Consider the following 27,830-nt stretch of genomic DNA (forward strand, 5'->3'; position numbering starts at 1 on the left):
CATACAAGTCTACAGTATAAACTTACTATGGAATACAAGTCTACAGTATAAACTTACTATGGAATACAAGTCTACAGTATAAACTTACTATGGAATACAAGTCTACAGTATAAACTTACTATGGAATACAAGTCTACAGTATAAACTTACTATGGCATACAAGTCTACAGTATAAACTTACTATGGAATACAAATCTACAGTATAAACTTACTATGGAATACAAGTCTACAGTATAAACTTACTATGGAATACAATTCTACTGTATAAACTTACTATGGCATACAAGTCTTGTACAGTATAAACGTACTATGGAATACAAGTCTACAGTATAAACTTACTATGGAATACAATTCTACTGTATAAACTTACTATGGCATACAAGTCTTGTACAGTATAAACTTACTATGGAATACAAGTCTACTGTATAAACTTACTATGGCATACAAGTCTTGTACAGTATAAACGTACTATGACATACAAGTCTACAGTATAAACTTACTATGGCATATAAGTCTTGTACAGTATAAACGTACTATGACATACAAGTCTACAGTATAAATTTACTATGGCATATAAGTCTTGTACAGTATAAACGTACTATGACATACAAGTCTACAGTATAAATTTACTATGGCATATAAGTCTTGTACAGTATAAACGTACTATGACATACAAGTCTACAGTATAAATTTACTATGGCATATAAGTCTTGTACAGTATAAACGTACTATGACATACAAGTCTACAGTATAAACTTACTATGGCATATAAGTCTTGTACAGTATAAACGTACTATGACATACAAGTCTACAGTATAAATTTACTATGGAATACAAGTCTACTGTATAAACGTACTATGACATACAAGTCTACAGTATAAATTTACTATGACATACAAGTCTTGTACAGTATAAACGTACTATGACATATAAGTCTTGTACAGTATAAACGTACTATGACATACAAGTCTACAGTATAAACTTACTATGGCATATAAGTCTTGTACAGTATAAACGTACTATGACATACAAGTCTACAGTATAAATTTACTATGGAATACAAGTCTACTGTATAAACGTACTATGACATACAAGTCTACAGTATAAATTTACTATGACATACAAGTCTTGTACAGTATAAACTTACTATGGCATATAAGTCTTGTACAGTATAAACGTACTATGACATACAAGTCTACTGTATAAATTTACTATGGCATATAAGTCTTGTACAGTATAAATTTACTATGAGAATTATTTCTTCATTTGAGATGTTTACAGGATTTACATTTACAGACGTTCACAAAGTTTCATAAAATTCACAAGTCAACTCTTTCATTCAGGACATTCTTTCTAAAATTATTTAGACTCTTGAATATGTCAGTGTTTTGCAAGGTATTGATAAAACTGAAGGTCCTATGTAAAAATGAGTTTTTCCTTTGAGTAGAATTAAAACGAGCCACTTTAAAAGTGTAGTGGGAATGGAAATTCTGAACATGAAACGGAACATTGACAACAATATACATTGAGTGAAAATGTCTCACATTTATATAAAAAGACTGCATCCAGTTATTTCCTACGAGATTGAAGGCTTTGAATATTAAAATACTGACAACAATTACTGTAATCGAGGCTTACTCTCTTTTACCATGGGACGATTTTCCAAAATAAATTTAGTTGAGGAATTTATGCTGGTTGCTTTCAATTTTAGTGATTAAAAACTTCTGATAGGGTGACCAAACATGTAGACAGTACCCCAGTTGACTCAGTACAAGTGATTTATATAAACTAATGATGCAAGAACTGTCATGGAAAGACTTGCAGGTACGCTTTATCAAACCAACTAGCTTGTGAGTATGGCATAGGAGTAAATGAAAATTATACTTGTTTGTAGTTATTAAACCGAGCATTAATTGTAATTACTGTTTTAAAGAAACCATAATATAAATATAAACACAAAGAAAAAGGTACGTCATGTTGAAGAGTGAATTGATAAATACTTATAATTCTTTTAAAGTGGCCATCTGGATGACAAGCAATTGAATCATAAAACAAATCTACTATGTTTTTACACCTGGAATAACAATGTGAAACAATACTTGGAATAACAATGTGAAACAATACTTGGAATAACAATGTGAAACAATACATACTAAATCCCTTAACTCAATAAATTGCAAAACATTTTTTTTAAATATTTAAATATTGTTACTGTACATACAACAACAATCGTTTTACATACTTTTTAGCTTTTTGCAATTTACTGAGTTAGAAAAACGGACTTGGTTGATGATATTTCACAAGTAGGAATGTATAGTAGAGTTGTCTTAAGAATTAAAAATCCCAAATAAATACCCATTTGTCATCCATGTGGCATTTGCAAATTTTCCGTTAAATCTATTTCTGGTCCACCCGCAGGTTGTCGATTGGCCCCCTTAGGTGATCGATGAATAAGTCGACACTTCAAAAGAATATGCCGCGTATAAACATCAGATTTATCTGGCTTTGGCGGCGTTGCATAGTTAGAACTACATTGTACTGTGTAATGGTTTGATCTCAGATTGAGTTTTAATCAATCAACTATTTCATGCTTTCGTAATGTTTTGAAGCAGTAACTTCATTCAAAAGAACATTATTTTACATTTAGAATGGCAAATATACCACTATTATAAAGCGGTGCCAGACATCTTGTCTCAATAAATCATCCAGAACGCATTCCTTCTGTGTTTCACTCAGTCACTCGGTATGACTTCGTGTCCGGACACGTGTCATTTTACCAGAAATTTAACATGCGAAAAATAGCGAAATCGGAAGCAAGCTAGTTTGGACATTTCTGATGTACTCAAACCCTGCCAAGTTACATTTTCTTATTTAAATAGATCAAAGTTTGCCGACACAGCAGCATACTGAGGTCATGAAGTACCGAAAATCTCTCAGACAAGATGGCGGCCACCTCTCATCTGCACTTTGGCATGATGAGATACATCATGACAACATCACTGTCGATTTTCGCAGCAGATAACTTTATTAATTCGGAAATAAAAGAATTTATTGTCAACACAACGCTTCTGTTAAAACACGGTATACTTCAATAACAATATAGTTTTGTCGATAATCCAATGCCAGAATGACATATATGGAAGCACTGTATGTACGGATACAAGTGAAAGATATTCGATAACTGAGCCTTCCTCCTAGCATGCTAACATGCACAATTAAATTTGTCAAAACATTTCATGTACATTCAAGTTCAACAAGGTTTAGTGTATATTTATTCTAATTTGTTGTATTTCTTTCTGCCATCAAATCGGAATCTTTACTTGTCACGTGACATCTTTCATTTCATCAACACACTTTAGATAACAATGTACTAATTTAACTAGGTCGTCGTGTTTCTAGATTCTGGGCAGATACATCGTCAAAGTCACTTTCCTCACTCCCATGCAACCATGCAGTGAATGGGTTGTCAGTGACCATGCAGTGAATGGGTTGTCAGTAACCATGCAGTGGATGGGTTGTCGGTAACCATGCAGTGAATGGGTTGTCGGTAACCATGCAGTGAATGGGTTGTCGGTAACCATGCAGTGAATGGGTTGTTGTTGTTATTAAACCATGCAGTGAATGGGTTGTCGGTAACCATGCAGTGAATGGGTTGTCGGTAACCATGCAGTGAATGGGTTGTCGGTAACCATGCAGTGAATGAGTTGTCGGTAACCATGCAGTGAATGGGTTGTTGTTGTTATTAAACCATGCAGTGAATGGGTTGTCGGTAACCATGCAGTGGATGGGTTGTCGGTAACCATGTAGTGAATGGGTTGTCGGTAACCATGCAGTGAATGAGTTGTCGGTAACCATGCAGTGAATGGGTTGTCGGTAACCATGCAGTGAATGAGTTGTCGGTAACCATGCAGTGAATGGGTTGTCGGTAACCATGCAGTGAATGGGTTGTCGGTAACCATGCAGTGGATGGGTTGTCGGTAACCATGCAGTGAATGGGTTGTCGGTAACCATGCAGTGAATGGGTTGTCGGTAACCATGCAGTGAATGGGTTGTCGGTAACCATGCAGTGAATGAGTTGTCGGTAACCATGCAGTGAATGGGTTGTCAGTGACCATGCAGTGAATGGGTTGTCGGTAACCATGCAGTGAATGGGGTGTCAGTGACCATGCAGTGGATGGGTTGTCGGTAACCATGCAGTGAATGGGTTGTCAGTGACCATGCAGTGAATGGGTTGTCGGTAACCATGCAGTGAATGGGTTGTCGGTAACCATGCAGTGAATGGGTTGTCGGTAACCATGCAGTGAATGGGTTGTCGGTAACCATGCAGTGAATGAGTTGTCGGTAACCATGCAGTGAATGGGTTGTTGTTGTTATTAAACCATGCAGTGAATGGGTTGTCAGTGACCATGCAGTGAATGGGTTGTCGGTAACCATGCAGTGAATGGGTTGTCGGTAACCATGCAGTGAATGGGTTGTCGGTAACCATGCAGTGAATGGGTTGTCGGTAACCATGCAGTGAATGGGTTGTCGGTAACCATGCAGTGAATGGGTTGTCGGTAACCATGCAGTGAATGGGTTGTTGTTGTTATTAAACCATGCAGTGAATGGGTTGTCGGTAACCATGCAGTGAATGGGTTGTCGGTAACCATGCAGTGAATGAGTTGTCGGTAACCATGCAGTGAATGGGTTGTTGTTGTTATTAAACCATGCAGTGAATGGGTTGTCAGTGACCATGCAGTGAATGGGTTGTCGGTAACCATGCAGTGAATGGGTTGTCGGTAACCATGCAGTGAATGGGTTGTCGGTAACCATGCAGTGAATGGGTTGTCGGTAACCATGCAGTGAATGGGTTGTCGGTAACCATGCAGTGAATGAGTTGTCGGTAACCATGCAGTGAATGGGTTGTTGTTGTTATTAAACCATGCAGTGAATGGGTTGTCAGTGACCATGCAGTGAATGGGTTGTCGGTAACCATGCAGTGAATGGGTTGTCGGTAACCATGCAGTGAATGGGTTGTCGGTAACCATGCAGTGAATGGGTTGTCGGTAACCATGCAGTGAATGGGTTGTCGGTAACCATGCAGTGAATGGGTTGTCGGTAACCATGCAGTGAATGGGTTGTTGTTGTTATTAAACCATGCAGTGAATGGGTTGTCGGTAACCATGCAGTGAATGGGTTGTCGGTAACCATGCAGTGAATGAGTTGTCGGTAACCATGCAGTGAATGGGTTGTTGTTGTTATTAAACCATGCAGTGAATGGGTTGTCAGTGACCATGCAGTGAATGGGTTGTCGGTAACCATGCAGTGAATGGGTTGTCGGTAACCATGCAGTGAATGGGTTGTCGGTAACCATGCAGTGAATGGGTTGTCGGTAACCATGCAGTGAATGAGTTGTTGTTGTTATTAAACCATGCAGTGAATGGGTTGTCGGTAACCATGCAGTGAATGGGTTGTCGGTAACCATGCAGTGAATGGGTTGTCGGTAACCATGCAGTGAATGGGTTGTCGGTAACCATGCAGTGAATGAGTTGTTGTTGTTATTAAACCATGCAGTGAATGGGTTGTCGGTAACCATGCAGTGAATGGGTTGTCGGTAACCATGCAGTGAATGGGTTGTTGTTGTTATTAAACCATGCAGTGAATGGGTTGTCGGTAACCATGCAGTGAATGGGTTGTCGGTAACCATGCAGTGAATGAGTTGTCGGTAACCATGCAGTGAATGAGTTGTCGGTAACCATGCAGTGAATGGGTTGTTGTTGTTATTAAACCATGCAGTGAATGGGTTGTCAGTGACCATGCAGTGAATGGGTTGTCGGTAACCATGCAGTGAATGGGTTGTCAGTGACCATGCAGTGAATGGGTTGTCGGTAACCATGCAGTGAATGAGTTGTCGGTAACCATGCAGTGAATGGGTTGTCGGTAACCATGCAGTGAATGGGTTGTCGGTAACCATGCAGTGAATGAGTTGTCGGTAACCATGCAGTGAATGGGTTGTCGGTAACCATGCAGTGAATGGGTTGTCGGTAACCATGCAGTGAATGGGTTGTCGGTAACCATGCAGTGAATGGGTTGTCAGTGACCATGCAGTGAATGGGTTGTCGGTAACCATGCAGTGAATGAGTTGTCGATGACCGAGTCGTTAAGTCGTTTATCTATTATCACTGAAATCGTGGTTCGATCCTTGGTCAGGGGTTGATTAAATTTGTTATGCATTTTAACTCATGTTCTTGAAATATTTGAACAGGAGAATAAGGGAGGGCCACTTTTTAGAAAAACGGGATAGGGGAAGGGTCACATTTTAGAAAACGGGATAGGGGAAGGGTCACATTTAAGGCGACAATTCAGGCTTGATTTTTCCCCCCACCCTCCATCTTGTAGTTTCTGAAGACTCACTTATAATCGTTGTGGTATCTATAAAGTAATCTGGATACTCTATTATTCTGTTCGTTTGTTTGTTTGTTTGTTTGTTATGGTGTGTGTATGGTATGTGACTGTTTGAGTACATGTGTATGGTATGTGTATGGTGTGTGACTGAGTACATGTGTATGATGTGTGCATAGTAGTGTTTTGGTTTTATTTCTCTGTACGCATATGCTCTTTTACGATAAATATTTCTGCATACAAGGGGTATATACAATATAAAAAGAATCCGCCCTAGTCCATATGCTGTTACGCTATATTGTGTTTTGTGTCTGGTGTATGTGCATCAAGTGTGTACTGTACTAGTGCCCTTTGCCCTTTTCCCTTTTTCCTTTTTTTTATCAGCCAAAAATAACTGTTGATTTTGCAGCCAACGATGAAGGAACAAGTTGCTCATATTCGAATTTGAACTTTCGAACTCTTGTCATTGATTATTAAGTGCACATTCCCTCTTTGTGTGATATATTTATTACTAACGTGTCATTGTTTTCAAACGGACTTTATTGTCATAACTTGTTCAGGCTCGAGTACTGTGATTCAGTTAAGTCTGGTTGTTTGTTGTTTGTGTACTTTTTGTCTCTTATCTTATAGTGTATAGTATTTTGAGCCGTAAAATGATGAATTGGTCCAATGGGGTGAATACATTTGTATGGAACAGAATAGAAAGTAGAACAAACGGAGAGACCTTGGCCCACACTACACAGACGCAAGGTCGATAATTGTCTAGCTGTCACATAATTTATGATGGGGATGAGGAATGCTTCAACTAGTTGTACATAAATGAGACCCTACAAGACTAATTAATATTACCACCTAGACGTTCATATTTACAATATACAGTTAAACGACATTGCTCAATACGTTTATCACAAATTACTTGGAATCGACTTTAACCGTAAACGATTCTCCACCAGCAATAATTTACTCGTAATTCCCTCCCACATCATAACATTATTTGATGACGACGTTACTTTCAGGATCAATCAGAATCCAAATTACTTTATTCACCCCACTAGGCGAAATTGAAAACGAGAGTTGACATAGATAAAAACACAAAACAGAATGGAAAAAATATACTGCATAGTACAATGGTAAAAATATACTGCATAGTACAATGGAAAAAATAAACTGCATAGTACAATGGTAAAAATATACTGCATAGTACAATGGTAAAAATATACTGCATAGTACAATGGTAAAAATATACTGCATAGTACAATGGTAAAAATATACTGCATAGTACAATGGTAAAAATATACTGCATAGTACAATGGTAAAAATATACTGCATAGTACAATGGAAAAAATAAACTGCATAGTACAATGGTAAAAATATACTGCATAGTACAATGGTAAAAATATACTGCATAGTACAATGGAAAAAATAAACTGCATAGTACAATGGTAAAAATATACTGCATAGTACAATGGTAAAAATATACTGCATAGTACAATGGAAAAAATATACTGCATAGTACAATGGAAAAAATAAACTGCATAGTACAATGGTAAAAATATACTGCATAGTACAATGGTAAAAATAAACTGCATAGTACAATGGAAAAAATAAACTGCATAGTACAATGGTAAAAATAAACTGCATAGTACAATGGTAAAAATATACTGCATAGTACAATGGTAAAAATATACTGCATAGTACAATGGTAAAAATAAACTGCATAGTACAATGGTAAAAATATACTGCATAGTACAATGGTAAAAATATACTGCATAGTACAATGGTAAAAATAAACTGCATAGTACAATGGTAAAAATATACTGCATAGTACAATGGTAAAAATATACTGCATAGTACAATGGTAAAAATATACTGCATAGTACAATGGTAAAAATAAACTGCATAGTACAATGGTAAAAATATACTGCATAGTACAATGGTAAAAATATACTGCATAGTACAATGGTAAAAATATACTGCATAGTACAATGGTAAAAATATACTGCATAGTACAATGGTAAAAATATACTGCATAGTACAATGGTAAAAATAAACTGCAGAGTACAATGGTAAAAATATACTGCATAGTACAATGGTAAAAATAAACTGCATAGTACAATGGTAAAAATATACTGCATAGTACAATGGTAAAAATATACTGCATAGTACAATGGTCAAAATATACTGCATAGTACAATGGTCAAAATATACTGCATAGTACAATGGTCAAAATATACTGCATAGTACAATGGTAAAAATATACTGCATAGTACAATGGTAAAAATATACTGCATAGTACAATGGTAAAAATAAACTGCATAGTACAATGGTAAAAATATACTGCATAGTACAATGGTAAAAATAAACTGCATAGTACAATGGTAAAAATATACTGCATAGTACAATGGTAAAAATATACTGCATAGTACAATGGTAAAAATATACTGCATAGTACAATGGTAAAAATATACTGCATAGTACAATGGTAAAAATATACTGCATAGTACAATGGTAAAAATATACTGCATAGTACAATGGTAAAAATAAACTGCATAGTACAATGGTAAAAATACACTGCATAGTACAATGGTAAAAATAAACTGCATAGTACAATGGTAAAAATATACTGCATAGTACAATGGTAAAAATATACTGCATAGTACAATGGTAAAAATATACTGCATAGTATAATGGTAAAAATATACTGCATAGTACAATGGTAAAAATAAATCCACCACAAGATACTATAAAGAACGACTGTGGTTGGTTTTAACAACAAAGATAGCGGATGGGATAAAGTAGGATTTAAAATGGTTGGTTTTAGCTGCTACAGTACGGTATGTACCACTCCTCGAAATAAGTCTGTTGTTGAGTTCTGCTGAGAGTGGATGAGAAGGGTCTTTTAGACTGCCACGAAACTTGTAATGTGTTTGTTGTAGATGCAATGTAGAATATATACTTTCGTATTGTTTGCCTTGATAATTTGGCAAATAAAACATACATATACAAAATCATACTTTCATATGTTGACCAATCTATCATATGATTTAGATAATCTTTGATGTCACCGACAAAAGACCCACATTTTAAATTTCTAGTAATATCAAAACGACCACTTTTAGTGGCAGTCCACTTTAAGGTTAACTACAGGTCAATATACACTCTAAAACCAATGACCCATGTCACGTGATAATTGCATGTCATTATCTTTGTTTGTTTGTTTGTTTGTTTGTTTGTTAGTTTGTTTGTTTGTTTATCGTTATAAGGAGTTACATTTCATACAACTATAACTGCTCCAGGAATAGATGAACACTGAACCCCCCACATCTGTTGACAAGAAATATTCTTCCTGTGCTTGCAAAAGACACTCAAAGCACAATACAGTACACTTAATCATACCTCTTACATTTACAGTCATTTTAAGTGTATCTGGTAAATTGCTATCCCAAATCCATTGCTTCACATGTATAAAGCTCTTTAGACAGGAACCCTACGAGAAGTATGATTGTCTGTTCATGGACATGCAAAATATTCATGGTTTAGTAACTAAAAGTTCTAGGATATCTCTTAGATTGTGTGAACTATTACCATTATTGATTAATTTAGCTAATTGTAAAGTACAATATTAGAAATGGAGTTAATATAATTGTAAACCTAGGGGTTTTAGTACGTTTCAAAGTAGGGAGAGAACTGGAAACAATATGGGGAGAAGTGCACGCTACGCGCGTGCGCGCCTGCTATACAAGCGCGGGGGTTGGCGTTGGGGTTGGGAAGGGGTGTCCCCTCGGTAAGAGCTTTTTGAAAAATGAACACCATTTGGAGGCCATTTAGAAGTAAAACACAACTTAGTTATATCATAAAAGTATCACGAATTTTAGGGTTTCAAAAGTTTAAATCATTTCAAGTCACATTCACACAAATAATAATAAAAAAGGATGGTTCATGATTTCGTTCAGTTGTTGAAAATAAGGTGACACCCCCCCCCATTCACTTTGTAAAAATGATAACCCCCTTCTTCGAGTCCTAAATTAAGGTACCCCCCTCCGATTTACTGCCTCCCCCCCCCCCCGCCGTAAAAACTGATCGCTACCTAATAGCAGAGCAATGACCTTGCCGATGTCATCCATGTATCGAACTATCACCGATTACGTAATTCTAATCTATAGCTGTAACTGCCCTGTCCTTCACCGACCTGTCTGATGTCATCCACTTATATTACTGACTGATTACGTAATTCCAATCTTTACCTGTAACTGCCCTGTCCTTCACACCTGTCTATGTCATCCACTTATATTACTGACTGATTACGTAATTCCAATTGTCGAACACAATACAGAACTCTGCCTGCCCTGCCCTTCACCCCAATGAGGATGTAATAGTATTTAACTTTAATTTTAACAATCCTTGATTCCCCCTCCCCACTCCAAAAATGTGAGTGACATAGTTCATTGCTAATGTATGAGGTCACAGCTCGCTCACATACAAGTTCATACTGCTCTCCAACTTTTCAGTAATTTCTCGGCAAATCTGTCAAGTTAGCAACTGTAAGTACGTCAGTTACTTTTATAAACCATGGGAGTCAGCGTCCAAGCCTGGAGAACTAGGATTGGAACTTTCATTCCACCAAAAAACTGGAGAGATATTCAAGTTCATTTCTACAGCCCATACTCAAAATGGTCTCATGCAAATGAGCTTGGTTACCAGCTGACAGCATGCATTTTGGTATCTCTTTATACTGTGACTGCCACGTATTCATTACTGGTGGGACTAGAATCATTGGAAATATGGTTGCAAAGTAACGGAATGCTATTACTAGACGAGAAGGATATGGTTTCGAGTATGAAATGTGATAGTTTTGCAGATTCGTGTGTACGAAGCACCAATGGCATGTATACGCAGGTGTCATGTCATCAGTTCCCAGGCCGGCCATTTTTGACAAAACTTCTGTTATTATCAGGCGACGTCGAACTGAACCCAGGGCCACAAACTGAATCCGATATAATCAAAGCTATAGAAGCCGTAAAGAGCGACTTAATGCAACAAATCATAAGTGTTGGACAACAACTGAGTAATGAAATCGCGACTTTGAGTGAAAAGCAAACAAGCCTACAGAAGACATGTGACACTCTGAATAGTACGCTGCATGGTCTTGAACAGGTAACACACACGATGAGAAACGAAATCGACGAAATGAAAGAAGAAAGTCATGTTATTAAGCTCGATTTAGATGCCATTGATGACAAGGTATCAGATGTGATAGTACGTTTAGATACCATTGAACAAGATACTGACCAGTTAGAGTCATTTTCAAGAAGAGACAATGTAAGACTATATGGTATCAGGGAAGAAGACAATGAAACATTCGATGATTGTAAAGTCAAAGTTGTGTCAATCCTCAACGAAACTGCAACGGGTAAAGTTTGGGTCGCACGGGATATCGTCAGGGCTCATCGTGTCGGTGTTCGTCGGGGAAATAAACCACGGGCAATTATTGTTAAATTTCACCATGGTGACGATAAAGTTACCGCTCTTGCAGCAAGAGAACAATTAAAGACACGAAATATTGGTATAGGTAGTGATCTAACAAGAAGACAACAGAACACACTTGGAAATCTGAGAAGACAGGGGAAAAAAGCATATTACAAGAGAGGTAAACTGATAATTGAAGACTCGAACACAGTTGCTGGAAACGCGAGCGACGATATTACTGTCAACCTCATGGCGGAAGCGAACTCTGGGATTTCTTATAATCGGAATCGTGACTTGCATTCTTCGACAGTTTCCCAGCGTCCATGGTCAAGGGCCACAACTGACAAATAATGGTTAGGCCAAGGCCCAAAACTAGTTAAAATAATTTATTGGAATGTCAGGGGTCTTAAATCTAAGATTTGTGATTTTGATTTTGGTAATTACCTTTTATCTCATGACATAATAATTCTTGTGGAAACTTGGGCAGACAGTGATGAAGAATTCAAAAACTGTTTCCCTGGTTTCAATGTATTTACTAAACATCGACCGAGAAAATCGGCCAGAGGAAGATTTGTAGGTGGTGTATGTATCTTAGTTAGAGAAAATATTTCCCGAATGATCAAACCTGTGGACTCCAACCTTAAAGACTGTATTTTCATCCTTATTGATGGCAATTTGGTTGGAAATATTAGAGATATTTTACTTTGTGGAGTATACATTCCGCCAGAACATTCCACATTCTACAATGACCTGAATTCAGATAACGGAGTTGAACTTTTTGAAGGTCAACTAGTTGAAGTTATTTCTAAGTTACCTGATGTTGATGTTATAGTAACAGGTGATTTCAACGCACGCACTGGTTGTGAATCTGATTATATCATTGACGACGATCCCAAGTATGTAATTGATGACAATTGTGATTATGATGCAGATAGCTTTTGTGTTAGAAGGGCCTCAAAGGACAAAATTGTAAATACCTTTGGTCGCACCTTGCTGTCATTATGTGCTACTTTTAATTTGCATATTGTGAATGGGAGGTCTGGGTCAGATGTAAATAACGGAGACTTCACTTGTATTTCAAATAACGGTGCAAGTGTAGTTGACTATGTTTTGGTGTCAACTTCACTCTTTAATTTGATAAGTGATTTTTGTATTGATTTGCGTACTGAATCTGACCATTTCCCTCTGAAGTTTAATTTGTTTACTATGAGTAAAACGTACGAAACAACAAAGCCACACATTGGTGAGATTAAATATGTATGGAAAAATGATCAAAGTGAGCGTTTTGTTAGTTTCCTCCACTCTGAACCAGTAATTAGTCGCTTAAATACTATAGTGAGAAATGTAAATTTTGATGTAAACGATTTTATTGTTGTCTGGCAAGATATTTTTGATTGTGCTGTTTCAAAGTGTGGTCTGAGCAGAAAGATATTGGTAAATCCAAAATGCAGAGTACAACCAGAGTGGTTTGACTCAGAATGTAAACGTTTGAAATTGGAGAAGTATAGATGCCTTAGACAATTCAGACGGGACGGTCAGACACGGACTCTCGATCGTTACAATCAGCTAAAGGGGGATTTTAAGAACAAGTGTCGTGATAAAAAGCGGAAGTGTATGGAAACTTATAGAAATGAATTGTCCATATGTATTGAAGATCCCAAACGTTTTTGGCACACTCTCCGTAGACTTACTATTTCTAAACCACATATACCTTGTATACAACCCGAGGCTTGGTACAAATATTTTAGTAGTCTCTACAAAGAGCAAAGTGATAATGTTCCTTTCCATATGTCAGAAGAATATACACATCTATTTCAGTCAGCTGTTGATGATGTTATACCAGCAGCAGTCGAGGATATAGATTATGATATACTTAATTGTCCAATAACAGATGAAGAAATACTTGCTAGTATCTCAAGTCTTAAAAATGGGAAGTCAGCTGGTCCAGACAACATCTTGGGAGAATTTTTTAAATCATCACCACAAGTTTTACTTCCATATCTGAAAGCTTTATTCAATAGAATTATGGATACGGGTATTTTTCCAACAGAGTGGGCAAAAGCGGTAATTGTTCCAATTCATAAAAAGGGTGCCACCAATGTACCAGACAATTACAGAGGAATCTCATTGTTAAGTATCTTCAGTAAAATATTCATAGGTATCCTCAACCGTAGACTTACATTTTGGGCAGATGCTTTCACAAAGATTGACGAAGCCCAGGCTGGTTTTAGGAGAGGTTACTCAACAGTTGACAACATTTTCATCTTACAGTCCATAATCCAAAAATACTTGACATTGAATAAGGGAAAATTTTATTGCGTTTTTGTTGACTTTTCAAAAGCATTTGACACTGTGGAACGACAACGACTTTGGTATATTCTTTTAAAGGGTGGCGTCAAGGGAAAAATGTTCCGCATACTTCATAGTATGTACTGTGGTGTCAAATCGTGTGTGAGAACTGACAAGGGAAAAACCGAGTATTTCGAGTGTCCGATTGGAGTGAGACAAGGTTGCATGCTGAGCCCTTTCCTCTTTTCATTTTTCATCAACGAGCTAGTAAGGGAAGTATAACGTACTGGCCAAAGGGGGGTTCAACTTGCACCTGACCTAATAGAAATTTTATGCTTGTTATTTGCTGACGACATTGTTATGTTTTCTGACAGTATCTTTGGTCTGCAGAATTTATTACACACTTTGAGTAACTATTGTGAAAGGTGGAACATGAAAGTAAATCTGTCAAAGACGAAAGTAATGGTTTTTAAAAACGGCGGATGTATATCGAAAAAAGAAAAATGGTTTTTCAGAGGGCAGAGACTTGATGTTGTATCGTATTACAAGTATTTAGGGGTTCTTTTCTCCTGTCGTTTGAAGTGGTCTTATGCGACAAAAATACTTTCACAACAAGGTAGAAAATCATTTATGTACATGTGGCGTAAGTGTGGAAAAGTAGGAACATTGTCATGTAAAACATTCTTTAAAATTTTTGACACTTTCATTGTACCAATTTTAACATATGGTTCTGAAATCTGGGGTTTCCAGAGTTATGTATTATTGGAAAGGGTGCAGCTGTTGGCATGTAGAATGTTTCTTGGCGTATCAAAAAGTGCCCCGAACTGCGCTGTACTAGGGGATTGTGGAAGATACCCTATTTATTTGTTAACAGCAAAAAGATGTATCAAATACTGGGCGAAACTTTTAAACATGCCAAGTCAAAGATATCCCAGGAAATGTTACGACATGCTCCTTCAGATAGAGAACTCTGGTGTACGTACTAGGGGTACTTGGGTTAGAGAAATTAAAAGTTTACTAGAAATCTGTAACCTGAAAGATGTTTGGAATGCGCAACATGTTGAAAACATTGATTTATTTGTAAATACTTTTGTAAGTAGATTTAAAATATTTTTATTTTTGAAATGGCAGAGTGATGTATCAACTTTTGATAAACTTTTACATTACAGAAATTTTAAATTGTCATTACACCGTGAAAAGTACTTGTCTGAAATCAAGTTTGGCCAACATCGCATGATGGTTGCACGCTTTAGGTGTTCAGCACATTGGCTACAAATTGAATTGGGGAGGAGAAATAATGTACACCGTGATGACAGAATATGTACTCTCTGTGACCTTCATGAGGTCGAGGACGAATTTCATTTCCTACTTAAATGTGCATTTTTCAATCAATACCGGAATAAGTACATACCACATTACTTTTACTCTCCTCCTTCCTATACAAAATTCATTGAAATCATGCGTTCTGAAGACAGTGATACAATCCAAAAACTTGCTCTTTTTCTTTATCATGCACTATCTTTGAGAAAAGAAGCAAACACTATTTGCTGAGATTGTGACGTTTTTGTCTGACTATGTACTAATTTTCTTTGTATTTTGGGCCGATGGCCATTAAGTACAATAAAGTGACCAGAATGAATGAATGAATGTATGAGATTATGGTAGTTTAAAGAGTTTTGAAAGCAGAGCAATATCAGTATATATGTCCTTAGTTTGATGTTATCGAGTTGTAGATTGATTTAAAGGAAGTCAACAAGGTATGACGTATGTACAATGATAAAGAACGTCGTAGTTTACTATTCTATGCTTCATATCGTAACACCTTAAACACCAGATTTAAAGTGAATGCCTTCCGTAAGGACAGATTTGCGTCAAATTTAACTGACTTTGAAGAGTGCATTTTAAAGTTATAGCCTAATTTCTGAAAAATGTTAATTATGCAAATGACTCATTAAAACCACAGCTACATCACCAAGCTTTTCAGAACATGTGCGATTAGTTATGTTTGAAGTGTCTGCTAAATTGTATTGAATTTGAAGCATGCATTTTTAAAATATTATCTGAAAATCATTTTAATTATGCATTAAAACTACAACTTTACATCAGTTCTAGCATGACACAGACAGACGCACACACACACAGACAGACGCACGCACAGATACACAGATACAGACACACAGACACAAACACAAAACTAACAAACACAAACGCACGCACACACACAAACAAACAAACAAACAAACAAACAAACAAACACAAACACAAACACAAACAGACAAATAAACAGACAGACAGACAGACACAAACACAAACACAAACACAAACACAAACACAAACACAAACACAAACACAAACAACGTACACACACACTTTCCACCCCTAATTATAACCTTCCTTACTGAAGGCTCAGACCACTATTCTTTTAGTTGTCAGGGCTGAAGGTAATGATGGGTCTGAATGACTTACAAGCGACAGTTCAAGTCAAAATGAATCTTTGAATGACTTAGTAGCATTCTGAATGACTTAGAAGCGACAATTAAAGGACTTTAGCATTCTGAATGAATTAATATAAGTATTAATATAAGTATTATAGGCCGCCAAAAGGTAGGCACAATGTCACTTTCATCATTCATCATTTTATATCGCAACTACACGTGTTTTAAAAGCGCAAATGATAACACTTATAATTTCGAACTCAAATATCACTTGATGATAAACATAATAATAGCATAAATGAATTCTTTTTGCCCCCCCCCCCCCCCACTCCCTCAAAAGAAATCCCACCTTTGTCACGGTAAAGGTGGGATTAGTACGGGTTAGTTTGAACTTTATAACTAGTAAAGAATATCACGTCATTGTCATGTGATCATTAATTGATTACATTGACTGAGAAAATCACCTTGAATATAATGTATATTAGTGTGTTTGTTTGTTTGTTTGTTTGTCATGAAGTGCATGACCACGCATCACTAACTGATTTAACGTAAATACAAATTATAACACAATAATAGTGTGCCACAGTAACAATAAAATGTTTATAGCGGACACAGCAAAAACCTTGTGATGACGTCACCCTGATGACACCACTCACATTGTTACGCTATAATAGATAGATTTAACTGACCTACCCTTCACCTGACTCTATATGATCAATTAATGAATAAAGCCGTTGCCAACAAGTGAAATGGCAAGGTCAACTACCAATATTCAAGTGGATGACCTTGCGAAGGTTGGGTTCAACATGACGCCAATGTAATGAAAATCTAAGTTGAATATATTTTCAACTCATCTGCCGATGAAATATCACACAAATCAGCTGTGAATAGAAAAAAACGTTCACCCGTCACTAGGCTTTGCTATAAATTGTTCACCCCGTCACTAGGCTTTGCTATAAATTGTTCACCCCGTCACTAGGTTTTGCTATAAATTGTTCACCCCGTCACTAGGCTTTGCTATAAATTGTTCACCCGTCACTAGGCTTTGCTATAAATTGTTCACCCCGTCACTAGGTTTTGCTATAAATTGTTCACCCCGTCACTAGGTTTTGCTATAAATTGTTCACCCCGTCACTAGGTTTTGCTATAAATTGTTCACCCCGTCACTAGGCTTTGCTATAAATTACTCACCCCGTCACTAGGCTTTGCTATAAATTGTTCACCCCGTCACTAGGTTTTGCTATAAATTGTTCACCCCGTCACTAGGTTTTGCTATAAATTACTCACCCCGTCACTAGGCTTTGATATAAATTGTTCACCCCGTCACTAGGCTTTGCTATAAATTGTTCACCCCGTCACTAGGTTTTGCTATAAATTGTTCACCCCGTCACTAGGCTTTGCTATAAATTGTTCACCCCGTCACTAGGCTTTGCTATAAATTACTCACTCCGTCACTAGGCTTTGCTATAAATTGTTCACCCCGTCACTAGGCTTTGCTATAAATTGTTCACCCCGTCACTAGGCTTTGCTATAAATTGTTCACCCCGTCACTAGGTTTTGCTATAAATTGTTCACCCCGTCACTAGGTTTTGCTATAAATTGTTCACCCCGTCACTAGGTTTTGCTATAAATTACTCACCCCGTCACTAGGCTTTGCTATAAATTGTTCACCCCGTCACTAGGTTTTGCTATAAATTGTTCACCCCGTCACTAGGTTTTGCTATAAATTGTTCACCCCGTCACTAGGCTTTGCTATAAATTACTCACCCCGTCACTAGGCTTTGCTATAAATTACTCACCCCGTCACTAGGCTTTGCTATAAATTGTTCACCCCGTCACTAGGTTTTGCTATAAATTGTTCACCCCGTCACTAGGTTTTGCTATAAATTGTTCACCCCGTCACTAGGCTTTGCTATAAATTGTTCACCCCGTCACTAGGTTTTGCTATAAATTGTTCACCCCGTCACTAGGTTTTGCTATAAATTACTCACCCCGTCACTAGGCTTTGCTATAAATTGTTCACCCCGTCACTAGGTTTTGCTATAAATTGTTCACCCCGTCACTAGGCTTTGCTAGAAATTGTTCACCCCGACACAAACCGACAATATAACGAATGGTTTAATAGTAATGCTTGGTATGTACACGATGCTATACGCACAACGTCATTGTCAAAGTACGAACATTGAGACTCACACGTACATATATACATAATTATATTCATTAAAAAGCAACTAAGTCATCTATTGTTATTTTGTTTCAGTCGATAAATGAATTAAAGATGCTCCGATGTTTAAAGCTGTAATTATTGTTCATAGACAGTTATTAGAAATAAAGAGCTTGTTCAATACATTGATTTAATTGTTCCGCGTTGCTTGTTTAATATAAGACAAATGGCTATTTGAAGATCTTTCAACAGGCACATATGTATTTCTTTGTGAATGTGTAAATGTTAAAGACAAATTCGAAATATTAACAATTATTATTATCATCATTAATAACATTATTTTAATCATGGTTTTCATAAAAGATGACAGAGCAGATCATGTGAACTCAACGGACTAATTTTCCAATGTCAAAACGACCTTTGGTTGTCTGTATCTAGCGGTGATTTTGCCCTCGATCGACGTATCAGGGTAGGCTGTGCCTTTATAACAAATGCGTGGATCAGCTCTAGTCCTTAACGATGGTTATAAATCAATGGTTGATGTCATATGTAATGCAATGGCTGAGGTACATACTAAAAATCAACACTTGAATAACACAGAATATATTGTTATGGTACGAGGGTAAATCAAAAAGGTCCCCAGAAATGAGCATGTTCTTCCCCCTTGGCGTTCAGAGTATATTTTGTACAATTATTCTAAAGGGTATTCTTATCGTACTGAGATGTATTTAATAAACGTTTTATCAAGGTCACGTTTTATCAAGGTCACGTTTTACTATTCAAATTCGATACATTCAATATCCCATCGTCCTCACTACACCATGTACACCACAAGGAGACGTGGCCTAAACTTTGGTTTCGTTCAGTGCAGCTCTTCGATGAGCCAAGATGGCAAAACAATCATCATGAGTAATCTAGAGCTATTGACGACAACATTCTTGCTAGTCTCTCAGGTTTTCGAAAGCATTGGATAGAAGTTTGGTCGTCCACCATCTTGTTTATACGGAATGTTTTGATCTATTAGTTTCTAGTCAAGTAAACAATGTATTTGTAGCCATTTTGAAATGTATGATGACACCTTCATTTTCCTCTTGGTTTTGTAGTTTTTATATTGAACAAAGTAACAGCAATAGCTCCTATATAATAAACTGTTCAACTATGACGGCAATACTAATTGCATTTGAGATTACTATTTGTGACATTCTTAAAAAAAATAGCAAACATCTCTTACCCCAACTTCTGGGATTAAATTAGCCCTGGTGTGAAATGTGAAACATGTCTATACAACTTGTACCAGTTCTATCTAAAGGGTGTATCACTATTATTGTAAGTATTAACACATCCTATCAGTACGGCAATCAAACAACGGTGACGGTGAACATCAATATCTAGTTTTTGTATTTCTATTTGTAAGATGTGTGTAAAGGCTCTTGTCTGATTAGGATTTCAACATTTGAGTTAGGAGTCTAAGACATTCAAATGATTTATATTGTTAAGCTGTTACGATAGAAGAAAGGTTGGTCGTCTCAATGACAGCATGATTCTTCATATTCAATTCTGAGATTAAATTCCACTATTATTGTGGTATGAGGTAGATTATACCACAGGGTGCTCAGGCTCATTTAGTTTTGTTTACAAATATAAACAAAACAAAATAAACATACAAGTAAACAAACAAACAAACAAACAAACAAACAAACAAACAAACAAACAAACAAACAAAATAAACTGACAAATGAGTAGATACATGCATGAGTAAACGACAACAAACCAACGAACAACCAAACACTGCCCTTCCCCCCGAAATGGTCACATATAGAAATAAACGACGTGGGTTATTTCCATATGTGACCATTTGGGGGGGGGGGCAGTGTTTGGTTGTTCGTTGGTTTGTTGTCGTCTACTCAAGTATGTATCTACTCATTTGTCAGGTTATTTTGTTTGTTTGTTCGTTTGTTTGTTTGTTTGTTTGTTTACGTGTTTGTTTGTTTGTTTGTTGTTTGTGTTTGTTTGTTTGTTTGTTTATATGTATGTATGTATGTATGTATGTATGTATGTATGTATGTATGTATGTATGTATGTATGTTTATTTTGTTTTGTTTATATTTGTAAACATAACTAAATGAGCCTGAGCACCCTGTGATTATACTAAGATGGGTGATATTGGTGACTTAATAGTAAATGTAACAACAATGACAATGATGATGACGATGATAACGACGACGACGACGACGACGACGACGACGACGACGACGATGATGATGATGATGATGATGATGATGATGATGATGATGATGATGATGATGACGACGACGACGACGACGACGATGATGATGATGATCATGATCATACTGGAATGACGTGCTAGGACGAAGCTCTGGTATATTGTCGTCTTTTTCGCTGCTCCGAATCCAAGGAACATTAATCACACCCATCAGACTTTATTTAGACATTTTGGAAGAATCTGATTAACTTTATTGGTGACTTATTTGAAGGATTGTTGTGATCTCCGTGGATTTCAATCCAGGTACCCGTGGGTGGCAAACAAAGACAATATGGCCGCCCAAACCCACGGTACCCCACCCTCGTCAATTGCTGGTATGACTCAGAAACATGGTGTCAAATGTGAATCACTGGAAGGTGTCAGTGTGGAGGTCTATCTTCGCGCTATGGCCACTATAACTGGACCAGAGAATATCAAAGCTGCATCTAGAGCTAATGGATCAGTAATCGTCTACTTTAATTCAGTCACCTGGGTCGAAACACTCTGTGTCAAAGGAGTCGAAGTTGACGGCTACTCGATATAAAATTATATAGAACCAACAACTCGTAAAACCAGCAACAAAAATCATCGTTTCCTGTGTACCACCATTCATTCCAGACCAATCTATCGAACACGAATTATCAAAATTTGGAAAAATCGTAAGTGCCGTTAAAACCATTCCACTAGGATGTAAAACTGAGAGCCTAAAACGTGTCAATCATTCCGAAGACAAGCATACGTTCTACTCGACAGCGATCCCAACGGAATTGTAGATGGGCCAACCTTTATCCAGTTCGAAGACAGAAACTATAAAGTTTATTTATCAACAAACGAAATTCGATGCTTCAAATGTAAACAAAAGGGACAAATACAACGCAACTGCCAACAAGAACAAACACCACCCGAAAATGAAAGTGAAAATAACCCCAACAGATCGCCATTAACCAAGATGAATATGAATATGACAATAACGCACATTCGAGTAACACCAATCAACATATGACTAATACAACAGAAAATACCAACAACACTCGATCAGCTGTCAACAACGTCACAGAAGAAGTGATGAACACTGTTGAGATCGTTGTCGAGTAGCACGTAACATGCTTGTCTTCGGAATGCAAACGATCATGACAACTACGATAACCAAAAGAACACTCGTGTGACAACAAACTAAACAACGATACTGATACTACACACGATGAAGGAGAAGCAGTAGAAACTAACAGAAACGAACACAACGATGAAGAACTCATGAACTTAAATTCAGACACAGAACACGAAATGAACAATGACAACGAAGACGACACACCAGAAAACAAAACAAGTACGAACATTCAAGTCGAAGAGAGGGTACGAACCCCTCCTTCACCTCTTCATTCAACCCCGAACATTTCATTTACACAGCAGTCTTCAGTCTCATCCCCAGCACCATCGTTTTCGGTCGTCTTGTCAGGGCTATCAGACTTTACTGCGCCACGGGATGATCAGCTATACAACACAGATAACAATACATATACTGAAGCCGCACCAAGCCCTTCTTACTCACCTCTTTCCCTCCAAAGTATTGGAGGGGAACAACAGAAGAGAGTTCAAGAGATACAACAAAAGATATGGATGACAACGAATCCACCATGTCAGATATCTCAGAATCATCACTTCTCAACTCGCAAAAGATCTTCATAACTACCGATCAACCCAACCACTTATTGCAACACAGAAAGCACGTATCTACAAACTCATCAAGAAAATAAGAGAACACATACGAACAACAGGTAAACCATCGAAAAAGTTAAAGACACTCCTAAATCCGTACATTCATCATGATTAAATACCTCTACACAATAATACTCATCATGCATATGGCGTCCCTTTCCTGTGCAACACTCAATGTTCGCGGATGTCGTGATTCGTTAAAACGTTATCAAGTTTTCGACTTCTTATCCCGAAGACTTCTACCTCCTCCAAGAAACTCACTCTATACCTAGCGATAAACTTATTTGGCCACTTGTTGTATGGGGATCAAAGTGTATCTTATCGCATGGGACAAACAACAGTGCTGTAATAGCAATTATGTTCTCGCCAAAGAGTAAAGTTGAAATAATAGAGAAATCAGAACCAATCCCAGGCCATATTTTACATGGTCATGCGAAAGTCAACGACACACCTGTAAATATCATTTACGCACATTCTAATGCAAAAGACCGTCTGAAGTGCTTCACGAAACTGAATGGATTACTACCAAAACTTAATGAAGATCCTACTATCCTTGCAGGGGACTTTAATTGCACACTAAATCCAGACTCGATAGACAACAATGCAGTGAATCAGATCCACATACAGTACGTGGCCTCGGTAACCTGATAAGTAAACACAAACTCATCGACGCCTGGCATCATCACCATAACAACACCTGGCACAGAAATGATACAAAAGCACGACTTGACAGAATCTACATAAACAAATGCTTGAAAACACGCATTAGAACAATAGCCATTCAAAATGCCAGCCTCGCATTCTCCGACCACTCCTTGGTGAAATTAACCTTAGCACAGAAACAAATTCAAAAATGCAATCCTGCAGTATGGTGCCTCAACACCGAAACATTAAAAGATGACAATTATTGTCAACTTATATCATACTTCTGGGGAAATTGGACCAAAGAAAAAAATAATTATGCCAACCTCGCGACCTGGTAGGAAATCGGATAATGGAAAATAAAACTATTAACACAACAGTTCTGTATCTCAGAACACAACGAACGTAAACTTACCAAAGTACACTGGAAAAAGACATCCAACGCATCGAAGAAAGAATACAAAAGTCATAGACAATGACTTAAGAAATGAATACAACCGAAAGAAAAGCTTACTAATTCAACTTACCCGATCTGACAGCAGAGGTGCAGCCACGATCACGTCATCAATTCCTCCAAGACAGCGGCATGCCCGGTAATTTTTTCTTCACTCTCGAACAAGACAAAGGGAAATCAAGACGCACTGTTTGACAACACCATCACAGACCAACATGAAATACGAGACATCATATACAACTATTACCAGAACTTATACACACCCGAACCAACTGATCCAATCGCCCAAAATACTCTACTTGAAAACTTATCACAACTTACCAACCCGGATCGCAACTACCTTATAGTGAAATATCCTACGAAGAACTTACAAATTCAGTTAAACTCCTATCAAATGATCGCTCTCCAGGTATAGACGGCCTTCCAAGTGAATTCTATCAAACATTTTGGCACGTCCTTGGCAAAGATTTACACCAAGTATTTACACAATTTATCGAAAACGGAACACTCCCACTATCGTCTCGCAAAGCAATCATCAGCCTCCACCCTAAAACCGGTGACAATGCATTGGTTAAAAACTGGAGACCCATTAGCCTACTGTGCAGCGACTATAAAATTATAACTAAAGCTCTATCCACTCGTCCTCGCTCTGTCATATCAACGATTGTGCACAAAGATCAGACATGCGGTATCCCAGGACGCAAGATTTTTGATAATGTACACTTAATACGCAACAATATCTTCTATGCAAATGATAATGACAAACCCCTTGGAATAGTAGCGTTAGACCAGGAAAAGGCGTGCGTTCGACCGAATAAACCATGACTACCTATTCCAAACCCTGAAATCATTCGGAGTCGGACCTCGCTTCATCAACTACATTAAAGTTCTATATACAGACATATAGTCCCTAATCCGTATCAACAGCAACAAAAATAATAAATAAAAATAAAAATACAGAGAGGCGTCCGACAAGGATGTTCCCTGTCAGGTCAACTCTACGTCATCGCCCTCGAGCCACTACTGAACAGAATACGAATTGACAGTGGAATAACTCCATTAACATTATCAGGAGTACCCATGTACACCATCTTATCAGCATATGCTGACGACGTAGAGGTACTACAGACCGATTTTAACAAGTTACAAACATGTCTAGAAGTGTACGAAAAGGCATCAAACGCAAAAGTGAACCTCGAAAAATCAGAAGGTCTGTGGGTACATAGACAATCCATTAGGTATTAAATGGAACTCTACCGGACTTAAAATTCTAGGAGTCTACCTTGGCAACACTGACACGTACTATCGAAGAAATTGGACAAAACTTGTCAACACTATCGAAAACAAAATTAAATACTGGTCAACCTTCGCTCCGGGAATGTCATATAGAGGCCGTATACTTATCATAAACCATTTCATCGCGTCAAAATTACTTCATAGACTTAACTGTATTACACCAACCAAAGATACCATATCATACATTCAAACATTATTACTTAGATTCCTTTGGATACCAGTCGAAACTATCTGTTTACCTCTCAAAAAAGGTGGACAGGGACTAATACATCTCCAAACTCGGCTCACGTCACTCCGAATAAGCCACATACAACGTTATCTCTACCAAGACAACCTCCACCCGTCATCATACTTCATGGATTACTTCTTCAGTAAAATCGGTAATTTAAACTACAAAAGACAATTACTGTTAACAATTGATACCAACCCGGACAAAACACATATGCCAGACTTCTACGTTGATTTACTACATCGTTGGAACTCAACTAAGAAAAGGAGACCCAGAGACCATATCGGAAATTATCAACGAACCTTTATTCCAAAACCCACTTATTCTACATCCTATCCATGGAACACCATTTGCACTTCATCACTTCGTAGACGCAGGCATTACTAAAATTGGTGACCTCGTCGATAACAATGAAAAACGCTGGCTTACCTCCACTGATATCAGCGACAAAGTTAACATTCACTCAAACCGCATACTTGCCCTTACTCTAAAAGTAACTCACCAGGCAATACCAGATATCCTAAAGATAAAAATCAACGACTACCTTGAAGACCAATCTTCTACCGAAACACAGAACCCACATTATTCGATCGAACTCTATCACTCACCCGAACTCAACATTGCGCTCTACAAACTAGAGAAAGGTGCAATTTATAGATATTTGATATTAGAACGACACGCTAACAAACAACCGAATAGACTAGACACTGTGTGGAGAGACATATTAAGCTTACCCGACCATCTACATCCAAACTACGAAGCATGCTACTACCCGCCAACTATAAAGAAAGAAGGGGATCTACAATCATGGCGTCTACTACATGGTGCATACACTACAGGTATCTATTTATTCAACTCAGGATTTCGCCAAGACTCTCATTGTCCACATTGTGGCGACAAAGACTCTCTTCTCCACATTTTCATCGATTGCCAACAAATCCAACAATTACTTGCCTTCATCATCGTTATCATCTCCCGTCTTGTCAACAACGATCATGTAATACCAATGGCGTGGTTTTTCATCAAGCCACCGAAGAAAAGCAGAGCTTTCATCAACAAATATGCCATTCCTCTTCACCCACATAACGTCAACAGCAAAAATGTCAATACGATGGAATAAAATGGACGACACAACTCAAGTCGACCCATTGGAAATATTTAAAACGCGTATACGAGCAAGAGTACAAATTCTAGAACATTACAGATTATGACAATGTATAGTTAAGTAATAACACATGCCAGCGAGGGCAATATCACCATTTAGTGCCTGCCCAAGGGTTGACACTCTTTACCAAAATTTTGAACATCATCATCAACATTTTGGTAAAGAGTGTCAGCCCGAGGGCCGGCACTAAATGGTGATATTGCCCGAGCGCATGTGTTATTAATTTTATTACACCGTCCCACCATAGATTGTTGAACTCTGAAATAATGATGCTGAAGCTGATCTTGGTATCTCAATGTTGACTTGACGGTTGCTTTGTGGATCGTTTGCCGACACTAACTCATCGACAACAGCCATGTCCTGAGACAGAGATAGTAGTGGTGACTGAACGAAGGGAGTTAGCATTGCTGTGGTTTTCTTTTCCGATGCCCGGCGATCGCTGTTGCAGCTCACCTGTAGCTGTGCTTGTCGACGTATTATACACTACTGGATGGATTGATACAAGTTAGCGTATTGCTACTCGTAGTAGCTGTTGCCATAGTAGCAGACCCTAATGTTTCAGCCAATTGTTTATTCTGTGCCAAAAACAGAGACGGAATGGTTGGTAGCAATTTTTGTGTTCTTACTGTCCAATTCTAATAAAATGTCATCGAGTTCTCTACCGGAAAGGTTTGCGTGTCTTACTGCGGCAGTCGCCATGTCTGAGCGAAAGTAGTGAACGACAATTTGTTATGCGCAGAAGCAGTGCGCAGTGGTTCAAACAACTTCAGCGGGCAATAGTCCCGGGCATTAATTAGTCTCTGCACGAGCGGGCAATATCACCTTGTGTGCAATAGCCCAGTTAAAATCGGTCACGTGATACGAGTCTGACCAATCACAGCCTTCGGAAGAACGCCGAGGTGTAATAAATATCTTTTCATCAATTTGGACCATCAACGACGCCGTATGTCGCGTAGTCGACGGACAACTCAGCTTCAATTTTTAGCTACAAACAGTATAAACTCCAGTATTAAATTTACCATTTGTACATTCTAGTCAAATAACGCATTGTTTTAATGTAACTTTCAGCCATCATATTGTCACTATATTTCTGAACTTGAATAACTTCCAACTTGTAGAACTCGATGTAAATATCAGTCTTCATTCAGTACAACAGTTCCTTTGAAAGATGGCAATGATGATGATGATGATGATGATGATGATGATGATGATGATGATGATGACGATGGCAATGATGATGACAATGGCAATGATGATGATGATGATGATGATGATGATGATGATGATGATGATGACAATGCTGATGACGACAATGCTGGTGACGATGACG

At 37.7% G+C, this 27,830-nt stretch overlaps 1 protein-coding gene across 1 annotated transcript; it reads left to right on the top strand.

Annotated features, from left to right (window-relative positions):
• Positions 1-12,462: 12,462 nt before the first annotated feature.
• LOC144449832 (uncharacterized) lies at positions 12,463-14,418 on the top strand. Its single transcript, XM_078140405.1, has one exon. It carries the CDS (start codon positions 12,463-12,465, stop codon positions 14,416-14,418), a length of 1,956 nt encoding a protein of 651 aa, XP_077996531.1.
• Positions 14,419-27,830: the final 13,412 nt, after the last annotated feature.

Source organism: Glandiceps talaboti, chromosome 18 (genome assembly GCF_964340395.1).
Source record: "Glandiceps talaboti chromosome 18, keGlaTala1.1, whole genome shotgun sequence".
NCBI lineage: Eukaryota > Metazoa > Hemichordata > Enteropneusta > Spengelidae > Glandiceps > Glandiceps talaboti.

Coding starts and splice junctions, on each gene's coding strand:
- LOC144449832 (XM_078140405.1), top strand. CDS start 12,463: ATGATCAAACCTGTGGACTCCAACCTTAAAGACTGTATTTTCATCCTT.